Here is a 16254-nt window from a genome sequence, read left to right as displayed (position 1 = left end):
TTCGTATGCCCACAGTTGTTTATAAGAAACATTTTCAAAGGTGAATAGGCACCAAAAATATCTGCACAATTAAAACAATCATGAGATTAAGAAAACTGAAAGTTTCTTTTGGTCATTTAGTTTTTATTGTAAAAATATACACCTACATTATTTTAAAAATTACAGCAGCACACCAGTATTTTATTTATATCTACACTATGCTAACATTTACTAAATACCTGTTTCAAGATCTGAAGAGCCATTCACCATAATAAAACTATGATACAGTTCATAGTCATAAAATCATAATTACTCTTGAAAGCTACCTAAAGAATGTCCATCCCAGGTCACCACAGTAGTCCCCAGTAGTTTGAAGAAAAAAAGCAGTATCCTTTGTGCAGAATCTGAATTTGCTGATCTAAGAAGACAGAGGCCAGAATCCAACAGGAATACATGCAATAATTGCCAAAAGATATCTTACCAGGAAAAGAAATTCACTGAGTAAAAGGAATTGGTAAAAATACCCCATTCTCATAATTTTAAAAAACAACAGTAAGCACTTAGAAATATTGATATTTATCAAATCCCCCTGAATTGTGACAATGTACAATTACAAATACCACAACCTGCACCAAATGCAATGGAATGTATTTCAAAAGAAAACAAAATATACAACATAATAATTCTGTATTTGGATATAGCTTTTCTTTTTTTAAAAAAAAAGTATTAAAACATCTCTTTCTTTCGATATATAAAGATACACATATATAAAACCAAATATAATAGCTGCCTGTTAAAATCAGTATGAAGCTGCAAAATGTTCATTGAAAACATAGCAATACATATTTTCTTATCCAAATAGTAGGTTCCATCCAACCTCACAGAGACATCCACTCAACCTCCTCCCCTCTGCCCTCTCTCAAACGTGGACCAAAGAATTTCGGATTTGATAGGCTGGGGGAATCTATTTCACCAACAGTGTCTTCTGTTGGTGAATGGGCAAAACTGGATATAACCCAATGGCAACATTTTAAAAAAAAGAATGAATGGTTTAAGAGTTCTAATGCCTAAAATATTCTCATAAGACTGTATTACTGACCAGGCACTAGAACCAGAAATCTACTAGAGAACAACTAAACACATACTGGCTACTATCCTGTTCATGCCAGTGCAATGTAAAGTTACGCCAGCGTCAATGTGCTCAAAAAAAGAATCTTCTACAGTGTAATAAGGAGATTAAGGAAACCATACATTGACTAACTAAGTAGCATTAAGAGGAAGACTTTTGCCTACACTTGGGACCACTTCATTCCTCCATTTGCAGCACAAATAATGAAACCAAATTGTGATAACCAAAGTTTCTTATTTAGGAAAAAATAAAAGGAATTTTTCAGGGGGGGAGGGGAAGAGGTTTCCCCCTCACTATGCAAATGAAGAAGCAAAGATGCTTGGATAAGTCAGCAAAAGACTTAGTTTATCAAGACAGGATTGTCCAAATGTAGTCAAAGCATACGGAACATGGAATTAGATGTTTTTGTTATTGGCCGCATTTGTCCATAATTAAGAACAAAGATTCTTCCTAGGCAATACTGAAACAATATTTGTACTAGCCTCAAATCTTTTTTAGTTCTTTTGAGACTACAGAGTAAATACAAAAGATTTTGTATGTACATCTTATTTTTTTAAAAATGTGCACAAAATACACACAAGCTTCTGGCTCTATGTATGGGCACAACAGAAATGCAGAACAGGTTCTGTTTTCCTGCCCTACACACATAGTCACCAAATACACATGACCTCCTGTTTAATATGTGAAGTGGCCAGGAGACCAAAATATTCAGGAAATGTAATTCTAATATAATATATCCAGAACTGCATATGCAGAAGACAGGCTTGTATGTATGTATGTATCTTTACAATCCCCTCCTCTTTCTACAGCCCCAAAAGGACATTTCAGGGGATCAGAGACCACTCTGGGTTGTGTGATGATGAGACAGAAGGAAATGATCCACTACATAACCTTCCCTTATTAATGTAAATTAATATTTGTAAAGGGAAGAAATATTTGTGATAACCGTCCTCCTACAATTTATTCCTAAGCTGTCCATTTGAACAGGTATTAATGGTACCACCACTAATACCTGTTCCCAACATATTCAACTTTTTGTCATGAGGCTTAATGTGCAAAGAAAAATGTGTACTAACAAGACTATAAAGGGGCACATCAAGAGAAAAAAGACATTTTAAACTAGAAGGTAGCTATAATAACAAGAGCTGTATATCAAACTAGTCGTTAAAAATAATTAAAAAGATGAATTAAAAAAATTCACAGCAGTATATATTCAAGAATTTGTTCCCCTGTAGATTTCATAAATCCTCAATCCATAAATTAATATTGTTTTTATAGCAAAACTAACACTTTTTGCCTGCAAAAAGACATTACTCCAATGCTGATGGGCTATTTAATATTCTCCTCTACCAATAAAGAAGTAAAACAATAAAAAGTAGAGGAATTCAGTGCATCTGTTTAAAAAAAATGCTGTAACTTTTATTAACTACTAGAAACTGGTACCTTTCTTTGCATTTAAGAAATCTATTCCAATTTACAATCCAAAGTCATAGTGTATAAAATACTGTTTATGTTAAAAAAATAATCAGTTACTCTTGTTTTGTTGTACTGTTATCTAGTGAAGGCTTTCTTTTGGCCTGCTTTCACAATGTCATCAGGTGACGGTGATTTGAAATCAAATGGAGTTATTGCTAATAAAGGTCCATTTTCATTAATTTTCACTTCTTGCATCTGTCTGCTGTATAAAAAAGCCTTATGGAGGCTAACAGTTCGGCGCTTACATCTCTTTGGGGGATAATGAAGACATAATGTTACAGCGAAGGCTGAAGGTCTTGCAGAAAGTGTCTTTGTCCATGGAACAGTGCCTTCCAAAACACGCGACCTCACTTTCTTTTTGCTTTTCTTGGATCCTTTAGCTACAAATATTTGCTGTCTCTGTGCTGTGCATGACGCTTCTGTTTCTGGAAGTTGGTTATCTGTTCTTACCTCTACATGTTCTGATACTGGTTTTCTAATAAGAACACTTAGATCAATATTTGAATTCACACCTGCAGACTGCATCATTTTATCTACATGAAGTTCAGAATGAGTACTTGTTTCAGGCTTAACCACTTCAATGGATTTAGCAATTAAATCTGAAAGTGATAGATTCTCAAGCTCTTTTACTGGAGAAGACCTAGAGAATGTTAGGGAAGATAAAGATCCTGACAGTTCTGCCATTCCAGATGAAATTCGAGGTTGGCTGGTTAATTGGGACAATGGTGAATATCCCAATTCCATGTCTGTAGAGCCTGCTACTGATAGGTCACAGTGATCAGGAAAAGGGTACGTCTTATCTGAATTACTGCTTTGGTGTTCCTGCATGAGATCAGCCAGAGATGGACTTTCTGGCAAGGAAACCTTTAAGCTATCAAACTCTGAAGAGCTGCAGCTGTGTCCGTGGGAAGAGCCCTTCTTTTGGAAGACAGAATGGACATTTCCAAAATGTTCCATCTTTCCAGTGAACATATTACTCATCTTACCGAGCATCATATCCCCCAAAGAACTTACTAAACCAGGAGGACTATCCACGCAGCTTTTACTATCATTATCAGACTCTTTCTGCAGAAAGATTAAAGCAACGTCTTGAGTATCTGCTGAGTCTCCTGTTTCATTAAGCCTCAAGGTCTTCAAGTCCTGAACTTCTTCACACTCAGACTGATTCCAAGAACCCTTTCCTGTTGGATTATCTTTCAGCACCTCATCCCCTGAACTACAGCATGAGCCGCTTTCATTAACAGATCTCCAACTTGTATTACTAGTGTCATCAGCAAGTGGTAATGATGGCTGTTTGTTGACATAGTCATGAAATAATATGTCATTGTCACTGACTGGTAGAGGAGGCACTCCCAAGTATTTACAAGAGGACATTAATGGTGTATTTTTGACTGAAAGTATTTTGACATATTTAGGTTTGGTCAGAATTTTGTCACTTGGAGCTGAAGGGTCACAGGAAGTTCCAAACCTCAATATTTGGTCACTGGGACTAAAACAGCCAGTAGTATAATCTGAAGTGTCTTCCACCAAATTAGACAACCTATTGACACTCGAATATATTTCTGAACAAATTAAGCCTTACCTTACAAAAGCCAAGAATTCAAAGACAATTGGAAGGCCACAGCAAAAGCAGTTCCAATGTGTAGAAGGTCAGGAAAGGCAACAGCAAAATCAAGGAGGAAAAACATGAAAAGGCATTTATTTAACAAACTTTATCCTAATTATTTTTAGAGATGTCAATAATACACTTATGGGATTAGTCTAATACCTAGGCTAAAGAATAACTCCAAAGAGATATCAGCTCAGAATTACCAGGAAATCACTAAAAAGTGCCACTGAATTCCTCTTATTCCTGCAATTATATTGAAAATGGCTAATTTATAATTTAATCACTCCTAGCTATCATTTCACTAAGTTATTTAATTCACATACAGTTAACATTGCTTTATGCTAACCCCTTGACATTTAGTCCAGTCGTGTCCGACTCTAGGGCGCGGTGCTCATCCCCGTTTCCAAACCATAGAGCCAGCATTTTGTCCAAAGACAAGTTTCCATGGTCACATGGCCAGCGTGACTAGACACAGAACACTGTTACCTTCCCACCAAGGTGGTACCTATTTATCTACTTGCATTTGCATGCTTTCGAACTGCTACGTTGCTAACCATGTTTATACAACTCCGTAGACATGTTGGGAAGATAAAAGTAACTACAGATGTATAGATCTATGAGCATACTGAATAGTCGTTTCACTAATCAATATAACTGCAGACAAAAGTATTAGAAACTATTCTATCTATCTATCTATCTATCTATCTATCTATCTATCTATCTATCTATCTATCTATCTATCTATCTATCTATCTATCTATCTATCTATCTATCTATCTATCTATCTATCTGCTTGATGAAAAGAGGCATAAGGTAAATTTTGGGATAATCACATGTAAACATACCTTTTGCTGCTTTTCCTGCAATCACAGTATCTTTAGTCTTCATATTTTGGTTGCTGGTTTGTGCAAGCACAGAATCCAAAGCTTGTTGTACATTAAATTTACTGTTCAACACTGCTTCTACCATCACCTTTTCTGGCACAGATTCTCCAAGCACTTCTCTCATATGCTTAAGGCATGACTCAAGCTGAGCTAAAAATTCAAAACCAATAATGAATTAGTCAGGAAAAGCTCATTCATACAATTACCTCAAATATGTATCAGAAGACAAATGCTCAGATTTCTCTTTAGCAGACCGCCACAATCTTAACTCCCAAGCAAAACTCTTTTTCCAGTCCTTGCCCGTCTAGAGTACTCTTCATGTCATCAAGCAGTAAAGTGTTCTCAACATTTGTAAAAGCATGACTATTTAGCTATGCAGTTATCATCAACAAATGCTGCATTGATTCCAAAGACCAAAATGCATATATTCAGCATTAAATAATTCAAAATAATTTGGCAAGTCATTTAACAGCACATTTTAAACATTTACAGATACCATAATTAACTTCTAAGGCAAGCAGCATGTTTCCAGTCCTTAGTTCTAACAACTGGGTAACTATAACCACAAACAATTTAAATGGATTGCTAAAATAAATGTGTTAACTATACAGCTTTAAAATTTTAAGTACTGAATGGAATGGAACAGCTTAATGGAACTTGAAACTCAATGCCTTTCTATAGTACATAAACAGACTGAAATGTAAGCAACTCTAAAGAAATATATCATAAAAATGATAAAGTTAGCTCATACAATACACAGGAATTGAGTAGAATATTTTTCCAATAAAGATGCTAAACACAGGACTGTTCTGAGAGAGTATGTTGAAGCCTGTTGCCTACATGCAGCCCCCAAGGACAGGCTTTATTCCTCCAGATCATCCCATGCCTCCAGTACAATTTTCAATGCTTTTTTGATGGTGTCTTCAACTCTTGGAGGGCACCAAGAGCAATGGTTCCCATTTTATTGTATTTTGATGCTCCCCCAAAACCACAAGATGCTATTTTGACACTTGTAAGCACTATATTTAAAAAGTTGACTTTTTTGGCCATTTGGGCCATTTATTGACCTGGTATGGCTCGTGCTGCTTTCTAGGGACAAAATCATCATGGCTCACAGGTCTGCTTAAATTACAGTGGGGTCTTGACTTAAGAACGGCTTGAGTTGAGAACATTTTGACTTAAGAACCACTCTCATAGGAAAATATTGATTTGACTTAAGTACTTAGATTTGAGTTAAGAACTGAAAAAAACCCACGTGGGAGGCAGGGAAAGTGCAAAAAGTGAACTTTCAGTTAACTGTTGGCCAGTGAAAAGGGTGCCTGTCTGCTTCCTCACTCCTCCCAGTGTTTAGAGAGTGGATTGGGAGACAGTCTTCAGACTGCCTGGTACTGTACTGCCTGGACTGTATTTTCCCTGCCTTCCCTGAACCTTTCTTGACCTAAGAAAAAAAGAAACAAAATATCCCCTCTAGTGGTCGAAGGCGGAATAGCAGCTTCCCATTAGTTTCTATGGACGGAAAAGAGCAGATACAGATTAAATGGTTTTCAATGCATTCCTATGGGAAATGCAGATTTGACCTGAGAACTTTTTGACTTGAGAACCCCCTTCCAATACGGATTAAGTTCTCAAGTCAAGACCCCACTGTATCTGTTCCTGCTCTAAACCTGGGCCTTGTGAGTGACAGAAACAGTGATTAGGTATTTCTCTCACACACATACATACAACTTGCTGAGCACATGCTCACTGAGGAAAGCTGACTGGAAACAACTTGTATCTCTAGACCAGAGATCCCCAACTTTGGACCTCCAGATGTTCTTGGACTACAACTCCCAGAAGCTTTTGCCACCTCCCAGGATTTCTGGGAGTTGAAGTCCAAAAACATCTGGAGGCCCAAAGTTGGGGACCACTGCTCTAGACTACCTAGGCATACACATACTTGACTGCATTAATATATAAACAAGGCTACATTCTATCACTTAGTCCCTATTGTCATGATGATAGAGGTCTTCCATGTCCATGCCACAACTCCATGTAGAATGGAGACCTAGTTTGTTTTGTATGCATGTACACATCTGTGTCATCTGGAATTAGAGTTGATAAAAATCAATGATTTTTTAAAAAAGGATTTAAATCACAATTTAAATTTTTAAAAAACTTTTTTTGATTTAAATCATCAAAAAATCTAATTTTTTAAACTTTAAATTGATTTAAATGAAATCTATCCTGTTTGGGATCATGCACTGCCAGATTCCTGATTAATGTGCCTACAACTGCAAATGGCTCTGAACAAATGGGCTACAGTCCACAATGAGCTACAGTCCACAATGAACAAATGGGCTACAGTCTACAATAGGATGATGTGTCTCATGTGAGAGAAAAGGGAGTTATGTCAAATCTCACCTCTTTGTCTGTACACTTCTCCACTCAATAGTCCCCATTTGTTAACTCTCATATGGTCAGATGGGACATAAAGGTCCCCTACATTACTATTTTATTGCAGAGTTCACACAGAACTAAATATACAAGAGATACTTTTTTTTTACTTTTCTACCAGAAGGTTTGTAAACAATGTCCCCAAATTTCAATCACTTTATGTTGGGCAGGTTTCTTAACAGACAAAACACACGTGGGACCAAAATCTACTGGTTTTTGCCACTGGAATAGTTTTGTGGGCAGGTGTCCCAGCCAATTTCAGGTATTATGACAAAAAAGGTCCATGTTGTTTACAGCAAACCACGATGGCTAGAATTATATCACTTTATTAGTCAAAACCATAATGGATGAAATTCTGATGGCATTACACTTGTGGAAGGCCAACAGTGCCATTAGCAGGTGCAATTTTCGATAACTAAAAGGTCCTAATTCTCTCCCATAATTTTTCCAACACATGCCAGTAGGGTTTCTGAAGCAATTTTCTGTAATTAAAAACTTCCATCCAGCAATTCCCACAGCTTCCATATGATGCAAGGGATTATATGGGAGTCAAAAAAGCACAGAAGTTTGTAATTACAGATAATCATCACTGCTGATGAAATCATGACCCCTTTGTAGGAGATAAGTTACCCATAGGCAGCCAATGTTTCTACAAGATAGTTAAAAACATGACTCACATGCATTAATTGAATTTTTAAAAAATCTATACCTACCCTTTTCAACTCCAGTTAGCTCGTGACTAGAGATACAATTGCTATGTTCTTTATCTTCATAGCCATATTCTTCTTCTAATGTCTCAGTAAATGCTGAAGGTTTATCCCGTCTTGAATATATAAACTGAGCAGCTATAATGGAAACCAATAACGAGAGCTATTGCAATTATATATAATTACCCTACATCTCCCAATCCCTCTTGTATTCCAAAAATACTGCTTCTGTATTGTTGAAGAAATGTTTTGAATTAAAATACATTCACTGTATCAATGGTCTTTATTTCAGCATTGATTTATCAAGCCCCACATTTAATGCATTGAATCTAACTAAGATTGACAACTGGATATTTTCTTTAAAATTAGCAGCAAAGCTGATTTTCATTGTTCTAACTATTCACAATTTATTTTTCTGAAAGTTAGATTCAGTATTTGTTTCTTAAAGTACTGAATATTCAAATTCCTATTATCATTCACATAGTCTTCAGAATACTTAATCTGAATTAAATGTACACTGATTGAAGCTAAAATTAAATCTATGTTTCATTTTTTTTTTAAGTACAGACATATGGCCACAGTTGCATGAAACAGTTTTGATGATCAGGGCTATATTCTTTAGGGACAAGCAAGCAGCCAAAATGCATACAACTATTCTTCAGGATAGAAAAATAATAAGAACTAAAATCTAGGAGATTTTAGGCAAATCATGAATGTCATCTTTAGCCATTATTGCCGCTATTCTTCTTCCCACATGCTATTGTGCTATGCTATGTAACATTAAAAAATATAGGCTACTATAATCTACAGTTCTGCACAGAACTGAAACAGAAGGTCCACTATAGCTGGAGTTCATAAGGCTACGTGACATAACACAGGCATTAAACAGAATACTAACCTACACGGTAATGATCATATATTAAACTAACCTGTTGAGGGTGAAATGCAATAATCGTCCTCCACAGAGTGCCCATAGAGATCATCTTCTTCAAAGTCTAAGAAGAAGAAGTACAATTGAATTTTTGTAACTGGAATTTTAAATAATTTAAGATACAATGGCCACAATTCTGTTCCTTAGTGTAACCTAGAGTAGATCCATTGAATCAATAAGGATTTAATGAGTCAATTCCAGAAGTTCACTGAGCCTACTCTAGATGCAAACTGCTATGATAAAGTAAGTCACACTTAGAGTAAGCCCATTTGAACCAATCAAACATATAGATGAGCTGACTCACCGAATTCCTATTGCTATGCTAAGCAACTAGATTTGGGACAATGTTACAATATTCATTAAGACACACTACAGGTAAACATCATTTCAGTTTAGGCCATTTGATTCATTTTGGTTTAAGATACAGTGGTGCCTCGACTTATGAACGTCCTGACTTACGACCATTTTGGGTTACGACCAGCTCCAACCGCAAAATTTTGCTTCGACTTGCAGCTGGAGCTTCTAGTTACGAACAGAAAAAAAGGTGGGAAATTCCAATTGCTAACTTCTGGTAGGCAAAGAGGCTGCTTCTTTGTAGCTCTTTCGCCCCAGCAGTTAAGAGCGTGCGATGAGAGGAGGCTTCAGACCGCCTGGTAATGTACGGTGCTACCTTCTGCTTTTTAAAAACTGTTCTGGGTGGCTTTTACAGTGTGGTTTTGGGCTGGGGGGTTTATGTTTCTGTGCTGTGATGGGTCTTGGGGGGTTGTTTGTTGGTAAATTTTCTTCCCATTTCCGATGGGTCTTGGGATTTATTTCTTTTTTGGAGGGTTCCACCATTTCTGATGGGTCTTGGGGGTTTTGTTTGTTGGAGTTTTTTCCCCCATTTCCAATGGGTCTTGAGGGGTTGGTTGGTTGGTGCTTTGCTTTTTCCCCATTTCCAATCTGACTTGCATGCTTTGCTTGCTTTTTGCTTTGCTTTTTCCCCATTTCTGATCTGTCTTGCATGCTCTGCTTGCTCCCCCCCCCTTCGGCTGGAAGGGATTAATCATGTTTCCGATGGGTCTTGCAGTGATTTTTTTATGATTTTTTCCTTGGCCGGAACGGATTAATTGCATTTCAATGCATTTCAATGGGAAATGGTGCTTCGACTTACGACCATTTCGAGTTACACCTATCTTCCGGAATGGATTAAATTCGTAAATCGAGGCACCACTGTAATCTAATTTCAGGAATATGAAAAAAACTCTTTTATAGGAAGGTCTTCATCACAGTCATTACTTGGTAGCCTACTCCTCCCTTGCTCCAAGGTCAGCTACCTTCAAATATTATCTTAAGGCAAGGAGCTATTTTCTGCCTTCAGGAAAACAGTGTGAACCAAAGTTCCCATATTAAAAATGATAGACAGATTGAAATAATGGAAAGGGCAATCCTACTTGCTATGACAGAGCCCTGACATGAAAGCTACTGAAAAATCCAAAGCCCTTCTAGTATGGGCAGGGAGGGGAGAGTAAGACTGTCTGCTTCTTCTTTTTTCTTTCACTATTCCCATTTTGGACAAACTCTTCCATCTAAAACTAATAGGAGGAAAATGATCTGCACTCTGTTTATAACTGCATAGACAAATCATCAAACGTTTGGGAGATATACCTAGGGCCAAAAGTTCCTGCAGAGCTACAGCATTTCCTTGCATGCCAGTTTTCCACTGCTAGCATATTTCCTCTTTCAGTCTCACTTACAGGGAGACACCTGAAGAGTTCAACAGATCCTGTGCCAATCTCACAAGGATCAGAAGTTTGTAGCTTTGGTTTCAGGACAATATTTGCCACTGTAGAATTTAACAGCAACCAGCCCTGTCACTACAATGCACTAATCAGAAGTATTCAGTAGTAAAAACAAGCCAAAGCAAGGTTCTTGCTAAGCTGGGCACATGCAAGTGCACACATGAATCCAGTTCCCTCTGTGCAGCTGTCTTCCTCTTCTGCGCAGCAATTGTGATAGGTTCTGGTTGCAATGGAACCCTACACGCAGAGCCAGAATCGTGTGCAAACGCAGGGGCAAAGTACCAAGACAGAGACAGTGCTCCGTCCAATGGGACTGAAAATTGGATAGTACATTGAGCCAATTTTGTACATTTTGTCTCCTTTTAGCACAGACAAAATGTATAATGGAAATACAGTATTAGAGTCTTCAAGTCTTCTTCATTAATCTATGTTGTCCTTTAAATTTGTGCTTGTCAACCTTGGGTGCTCAGAAGTTCCTGGACTAAAACTCTCAGAAATCCTGGCCAGCACTACTAGTGATGAAGGCTTCTGGGAGTTTTAGTCCAAAAATATCTAGGGAGTTTTAGTCCAAGAATATCTGGGGACCCAAGGTTGGGAGTAATTGCTTTAAATAATAATAGCCATTAAAAAGAAACTTGGCCTCTATTGAATGATGTCATTCTGTTAGTATATGGTATACAACAGTGGTTACTCATTTTCAGAATCAGAGCAAGGATGGTATTTAATACCACTACAATTGCACCAGTGATTGCACAACCTTTTGCACTGCTTGTGCAAAGATGTCATCTAGTACAACTGTATAAGCAATAATATTTATTTATTTATTAGTGTTATGCTAAATTTAGGCATCCAGATGCAGGGAACAAGCCATAATTGGTTTGAAATTATTGTGATGTCACAAATATTTTATTAATAAAATTAAATTACATAAAATCGAAAATGCCAAAAGCATTCAAAATGAATGTTCTGCGCTTACTGAACATTGTGATTTAAGGTGCAGAAATATGGACAAGTTAGACAAAATTAGCTGTTATAAACACAGCACTGTCCTGAAATGACAGCATTCTATTAAGGCTTGTTTTATAAGTTTGTTTTGCCTGACGTTTAATATCAGTCTAAAAGCAGACACTTGAAAATGCAAGTCTAACCAATTTTAAATGAGAAATACTTAATATGTTAATTAAGTGCTATCAAGTTGATCCTAACTTAGAGCAACCTTTCCCTAGTATTTCAATGTGTTGAGTATTCAAGTAGTTTGCTATTCCCTTCCTCTAGGGGTGTTCTATGATTATGCAGCTTGCCCAAAAATTAAACAGGATGGCTCTTCTGGGAGGCACAGCAGGGAATCAAGTTCTGCAGCCAGATATCAAATTTACTAAACTACCTACCCAGAAATACTTAAACCCACTGTTAATTCTTCCAGTAAAAAAAGACCCTAGAAATACTTAGCTTTGGCTCGAACCACTCTTTTTTTCTTCCTTCATACAACTACTTTTGGTTTAAATAAAGCTATGATACTTCCTCATCATTTTCAGACAACTCTTAAGTAAAACATATAAAAACTCCAGAGGCTTATATATGAATTATATATTTATACAAAATTTATTAAAAATAACTAAAAAGACATTCTGGGAAACAAAAGTTTAATGCATCAAACATATTTTGAGTCATCTGATCTTGAACCACTAAGAAAAAGCAGTGCTTTAAAATCTCTTCTTGATGGACAGTTTAAATACAACCAAAACTTGTGAGAGGGTTTACAAGGCTGAACTGTGAAATGATTTACACCAACAAATTACTTTCTCCTCCTTTCCACACTAGCCAACCAACAGTTTAAGTACATAATACTAAGAGTATAAAGAAGTGTCACTAGAGCAATATCATCCACACTCGTGCACTTCCAATCACCATGTATGGGTGGTGAAAGCTGAACAATAACAAGAGTTGACAAGAACAAAATTGATTCATTTGAAAAGCAGTGCTGGAGGAGAGCTGTGAGGATACCCTGAACTGCCAGGAAGACGAAAAAGTGAGAGCAAATCAAGCCTGAACAATCTCTGATTTTGAAACTGAGGATGTCCTACTTTGAGCACATCATGAGAAAATATAATAATATTGGAAAAGGTAGAAGGCAGCAGGAAAAGAGGAACATCAAAGATGAGATGGATTGACTCGTAAAGAAAGTCACTGGCATGTGCTTACAAGAGCTGAGCAAGGCCACTCATTCATAGGGTAACCGTAAGTTAGAGATGACATGACGACACATAACAATGATGTAAACAGGCATGTTCTCTTCATTTCCAATATCCACCAAACTGATGGAGGCTCCTGATAGACCCATGTGGTTTTTATCTTCTGCTGCAGTGGTTCTCAGCCCTGGCTCATCAGACGTTTTGGACAATTCTTCTTAGAAGTCCAACACTAAGCTTGGTAACTACAGTTTCTGGAAGGTGAAGTATGATACTTCTGAAGGACAAGAGTCTGAAAACCACCGCGGGACCTCTCTCTTCCTTGTTTTGTACAATTCTTTTAAGGCCACTTGGCTCAGGAGGCCAAGAGCTGGACGTGCAATAATGAAATTCTCTCAAGTCTGAACAACTAAATACATCAGGTTTAAAAGGGACGGATGCCTGTCAGGGCCAGCTGGGCTTCAATCCCTGAAGCCTCCTCATCTAAACACTGGTGTTCCTCCGCTGAAACACCTGACAGAAGTTAAATATGCCGAATGTCATATTTGTGAGAACAAATCCTCAGAAGACCCACCTACCCTCACAGTTCGAGCCGCTCAGGGCCACCCTATTTCCCCCCCCCGCGACCTAGGGCTGGCCCATCCCCCCCCTCCAGCGCTCCCCATCATCTCCCACTTCCTCGCTACCGCCAGACTCCCCCCCCCACTGCCCCCAGCGGCTGGGCAGCTCCCCCAACGTGCTGATGACGTCACTGACACTCTCCCTGCCTTCCTTCCTTCCTTCCTTCCGTCTCCACTCCCAGCGGGTCCGACGAGACTGCCGCGGGAGGCCCTCACAAGAAGCGAAGGAAGGGGAGAGCGCAATGAGCGCTCCTGAGGTACAACAACTCTCTACCTTCATCGTAGTTATAACCACGCACGTTCCTGTGCCGGGCCATGACGAGCGTGCCGACGACGGCCTGAGGTAGAGGGCCGAAAGTTGCCCCCCCCTTTTTTTTTTTTTACACCCTTAAGAGTTGGAGCCCGTAAAGCCTCCGAGCCGCCATGTTTGTCGGCTACGGCCTACCGCGTAACGTCACGCCTTCCTTCTCCTCTTCACGTCCGCGCATGCTCCGCTCGCTATTTTCCACCACGAGCGCGCATGCGCAACCCCCCCCCCGACCGTTTTAACGCGGGAGGGACGGGTTAATTTGACGCGCAGGAGAGGGGGAGGTGTTGTCCCTGCGCTACTTGGAGTTGTCCTTGCTTGTTTGCGCCAGCCTCGGCTACGTCATATATAGCGTCACGACGCTCCAGCCAATCAAGCGAGGGCTTTGCGCTCAAAGGTGTTCGCTTCGATTGTGAGGCCAGCGTCCCTTTGGGCTTTTGCAGGAGGGAGGCGTTTGTAGCTCCCTGGGGTTTACGTCCCAGGTACGCCGTCCTTAGCTACTCTTAGTCCCACCGTCTCGGCTGGGCAGGGCGACACGGGGAGAACGGAGGCGCTTCCCATGTGCATGCCTGTTATTCTCGTGTATTTTCAGCCTTTATGCCTCTGTGTAGCTTGAAGAGCTCTCAGGAGAGGCTATCCGTGTTATGAGAAAAGGAATAGATCTCTAGATCGTCTTCCTCTCAATATCAGTAGTTATCGCCTTCCCAGCATGTGGACCTTTGGGTAGAGTGGGCGGCATATAAATTAAATAAATAAATAAATAAATAAATATTTCATTTTACAGAGAATGGATTGGGGGGGTGTAGTTTCTGCACGTTTTAAGTTTCATCTTGAATCCGTGGCCAAGTAATGTAATCATATGCCATTATTCTGATAAAGTCAAGCGTTTGTTCGTGACTCAGTGTATCAAGCTCTTGACTTTTATCTAAATCCTTGATTGAGGGGCATTATTCTCCTGGCCCTTAGCAAGCCGTGTGAAGCAGTAGTCAGAGGCTCCCGCGACTGTGTCCTCAAAATAACCCCATGAGGTAGCTTAGTCTCATAACCAGAATCTTAAGGAGCTTCATGGCTGATCCTGCACTCAATTTACCTTTCCACAGCTTTGTCTTTTTCCTGTTTTGGGTCTTGGGATCAGAGCGATGTAGTGTTTCTAAAATTGCAGCACAGCCAGGGTCAAATTGAGTGTCCTTGAATTCAAAGAGGCTTACTTTTGAGTTGATGCTTACAATATTGCATTGTAGGTGAGGATTTGACCCTGGCTGTGTTGCAATTTTAGAAACACTGCATCACTCTGATCCTAAGACCCAAAAAAGGAAGAAAAAGAAAAGCTGTGTTGTTTAGATTATGATGGCCAGAATCTTGCTAGCATTGGTGTAAGGCTTGATACTTTACTTTATTTGGACTTATACCCCACCCCTCTAGAAAAAGTCTACTCGGGGTGGCTTGCAGGAGTAATAAAATAAAATAAGATACATAATGATAAAACCTACTAACAGATGCATATAGAGATTATCAAGATGAAAGAATTGAGAAAGAAAGATCAATTAATTGACTGGAGGGAAGGCCTGCCTAAAGAGCCAAGTTTTTAAATGGCTTTTAAAAACACCCAGCGAGGGAGCCAGGCGGATTTCCATTGGGAGAGTGTTCCACAACCGAGGGGCCACTGACGAGAAGGCCCAGTTTCTTGTTCTTCCCTTCCGGGCCTCTGATAACTTCCTGTTGCTAAAATGATGAAATGTTGGGGCAAGTCTCAGTAAGGTGCCTAGTTATACACCAACTGCTACATTCTGGCACTTTGTTAATTAATTATAATTAGCAGCAGCAAGTTATGAAAACCCTAAACAAAGATCAGTAGAATTTCAGCACTTGGGCACAAATTCCTTGGCTAGAAAATTGGTACAGTATAAGAGTGCCTTATCTCATGTGCTTCACTGGAATAAATAAAAGTATAAGATTTCACAGGAAATGTTTTTAAAATGTTATACATTTGTTGCATTATAGTTAAATTTATTTTATTTTTCATTTCAGTGAATCTGATAACTAAGAAATACCAAATTCATCAAATTGTTGGCACTGTATTTGAATTTCTTAAGACCGGATTGTAAAGTTCAATTGCTAGGACAAATGTACTATCTTGAAAGGACTAATCTTCTTTTACAGATGTAGTCTATAATTTACAAATCTACATAAAAACCTATCTGATAAAAGT

The 16254-nt window shown here is 38.7% G+C and overlaps 1 protein-coding gene and 1 long non-coding RNA gene across 3 annotated transcripts in view; one reads left to right on the top strand and one right to left on the bottom strand.

The window, feature by feature from the left end:
• The window catches only part of HBS1L (HBS1 like translational GTPase), a 61113-nt gene extending 46806 nt beyond the window's left edge, over window positions 1–14307 (bottom strand). The window contains exons 1-4 of one of the 2 annotated variants that reach the window (XM_020779686.3): window positions 14184–14307; window positions 9147–9212; window positions 8224–8355; window positions 5039–5227 (exon numbers count right to left, since the gene is read on the bottom strand). In XM_020779686.3, coding sequence (XP_020635345.3) covers window positions 5039–5227; window positions 8224–8355; window positions 9147–9212; window positions 14184–14226 — 430 coding nt within the window. In that variant the 5' untranslated portion in view covers window positions 14227–14307. Of the gene's footprint in view, window positions 1–5038; window positions 5228–8223; window positions 8356–9146; window positions 9213–14012 lie in introns of both variants that reach the window. The other variant, XM_020779677.3, reaches the window with a different exon arrangement.
• The window catches only part of LOC110071893 (uncharacterized), a 38478-nt gene continuing 36128 nt past the window's right edge, over window positions 13905–16254 (top strand). The window contains exon 1 of the long non-coding RNA XR_002299299.3: window positions 13905–13995. This is a non-coding gene — a long non-coding RNA (uncharacterized LOC110071893). The remainder of the gene's footprint in view (window positions 13996–16254) is intronic.

This window comes from Pogona vitticeps, chromosome 1 (genome assembly GCF_051106095.1).
Source record: "Pogona vitticeps strain Pit_001003342236 chromosome 1, PviZW2.1, whole genome shotgun sequence".
NCBI lineage: Eukaryota > Metazoa > Chordata > Lepidosauria > Squamata > Agamidae > Pogona > Pogona vitticeps.
This window is presented reverse-complemented; position numbering and strand designations above follow the sequence as displayed.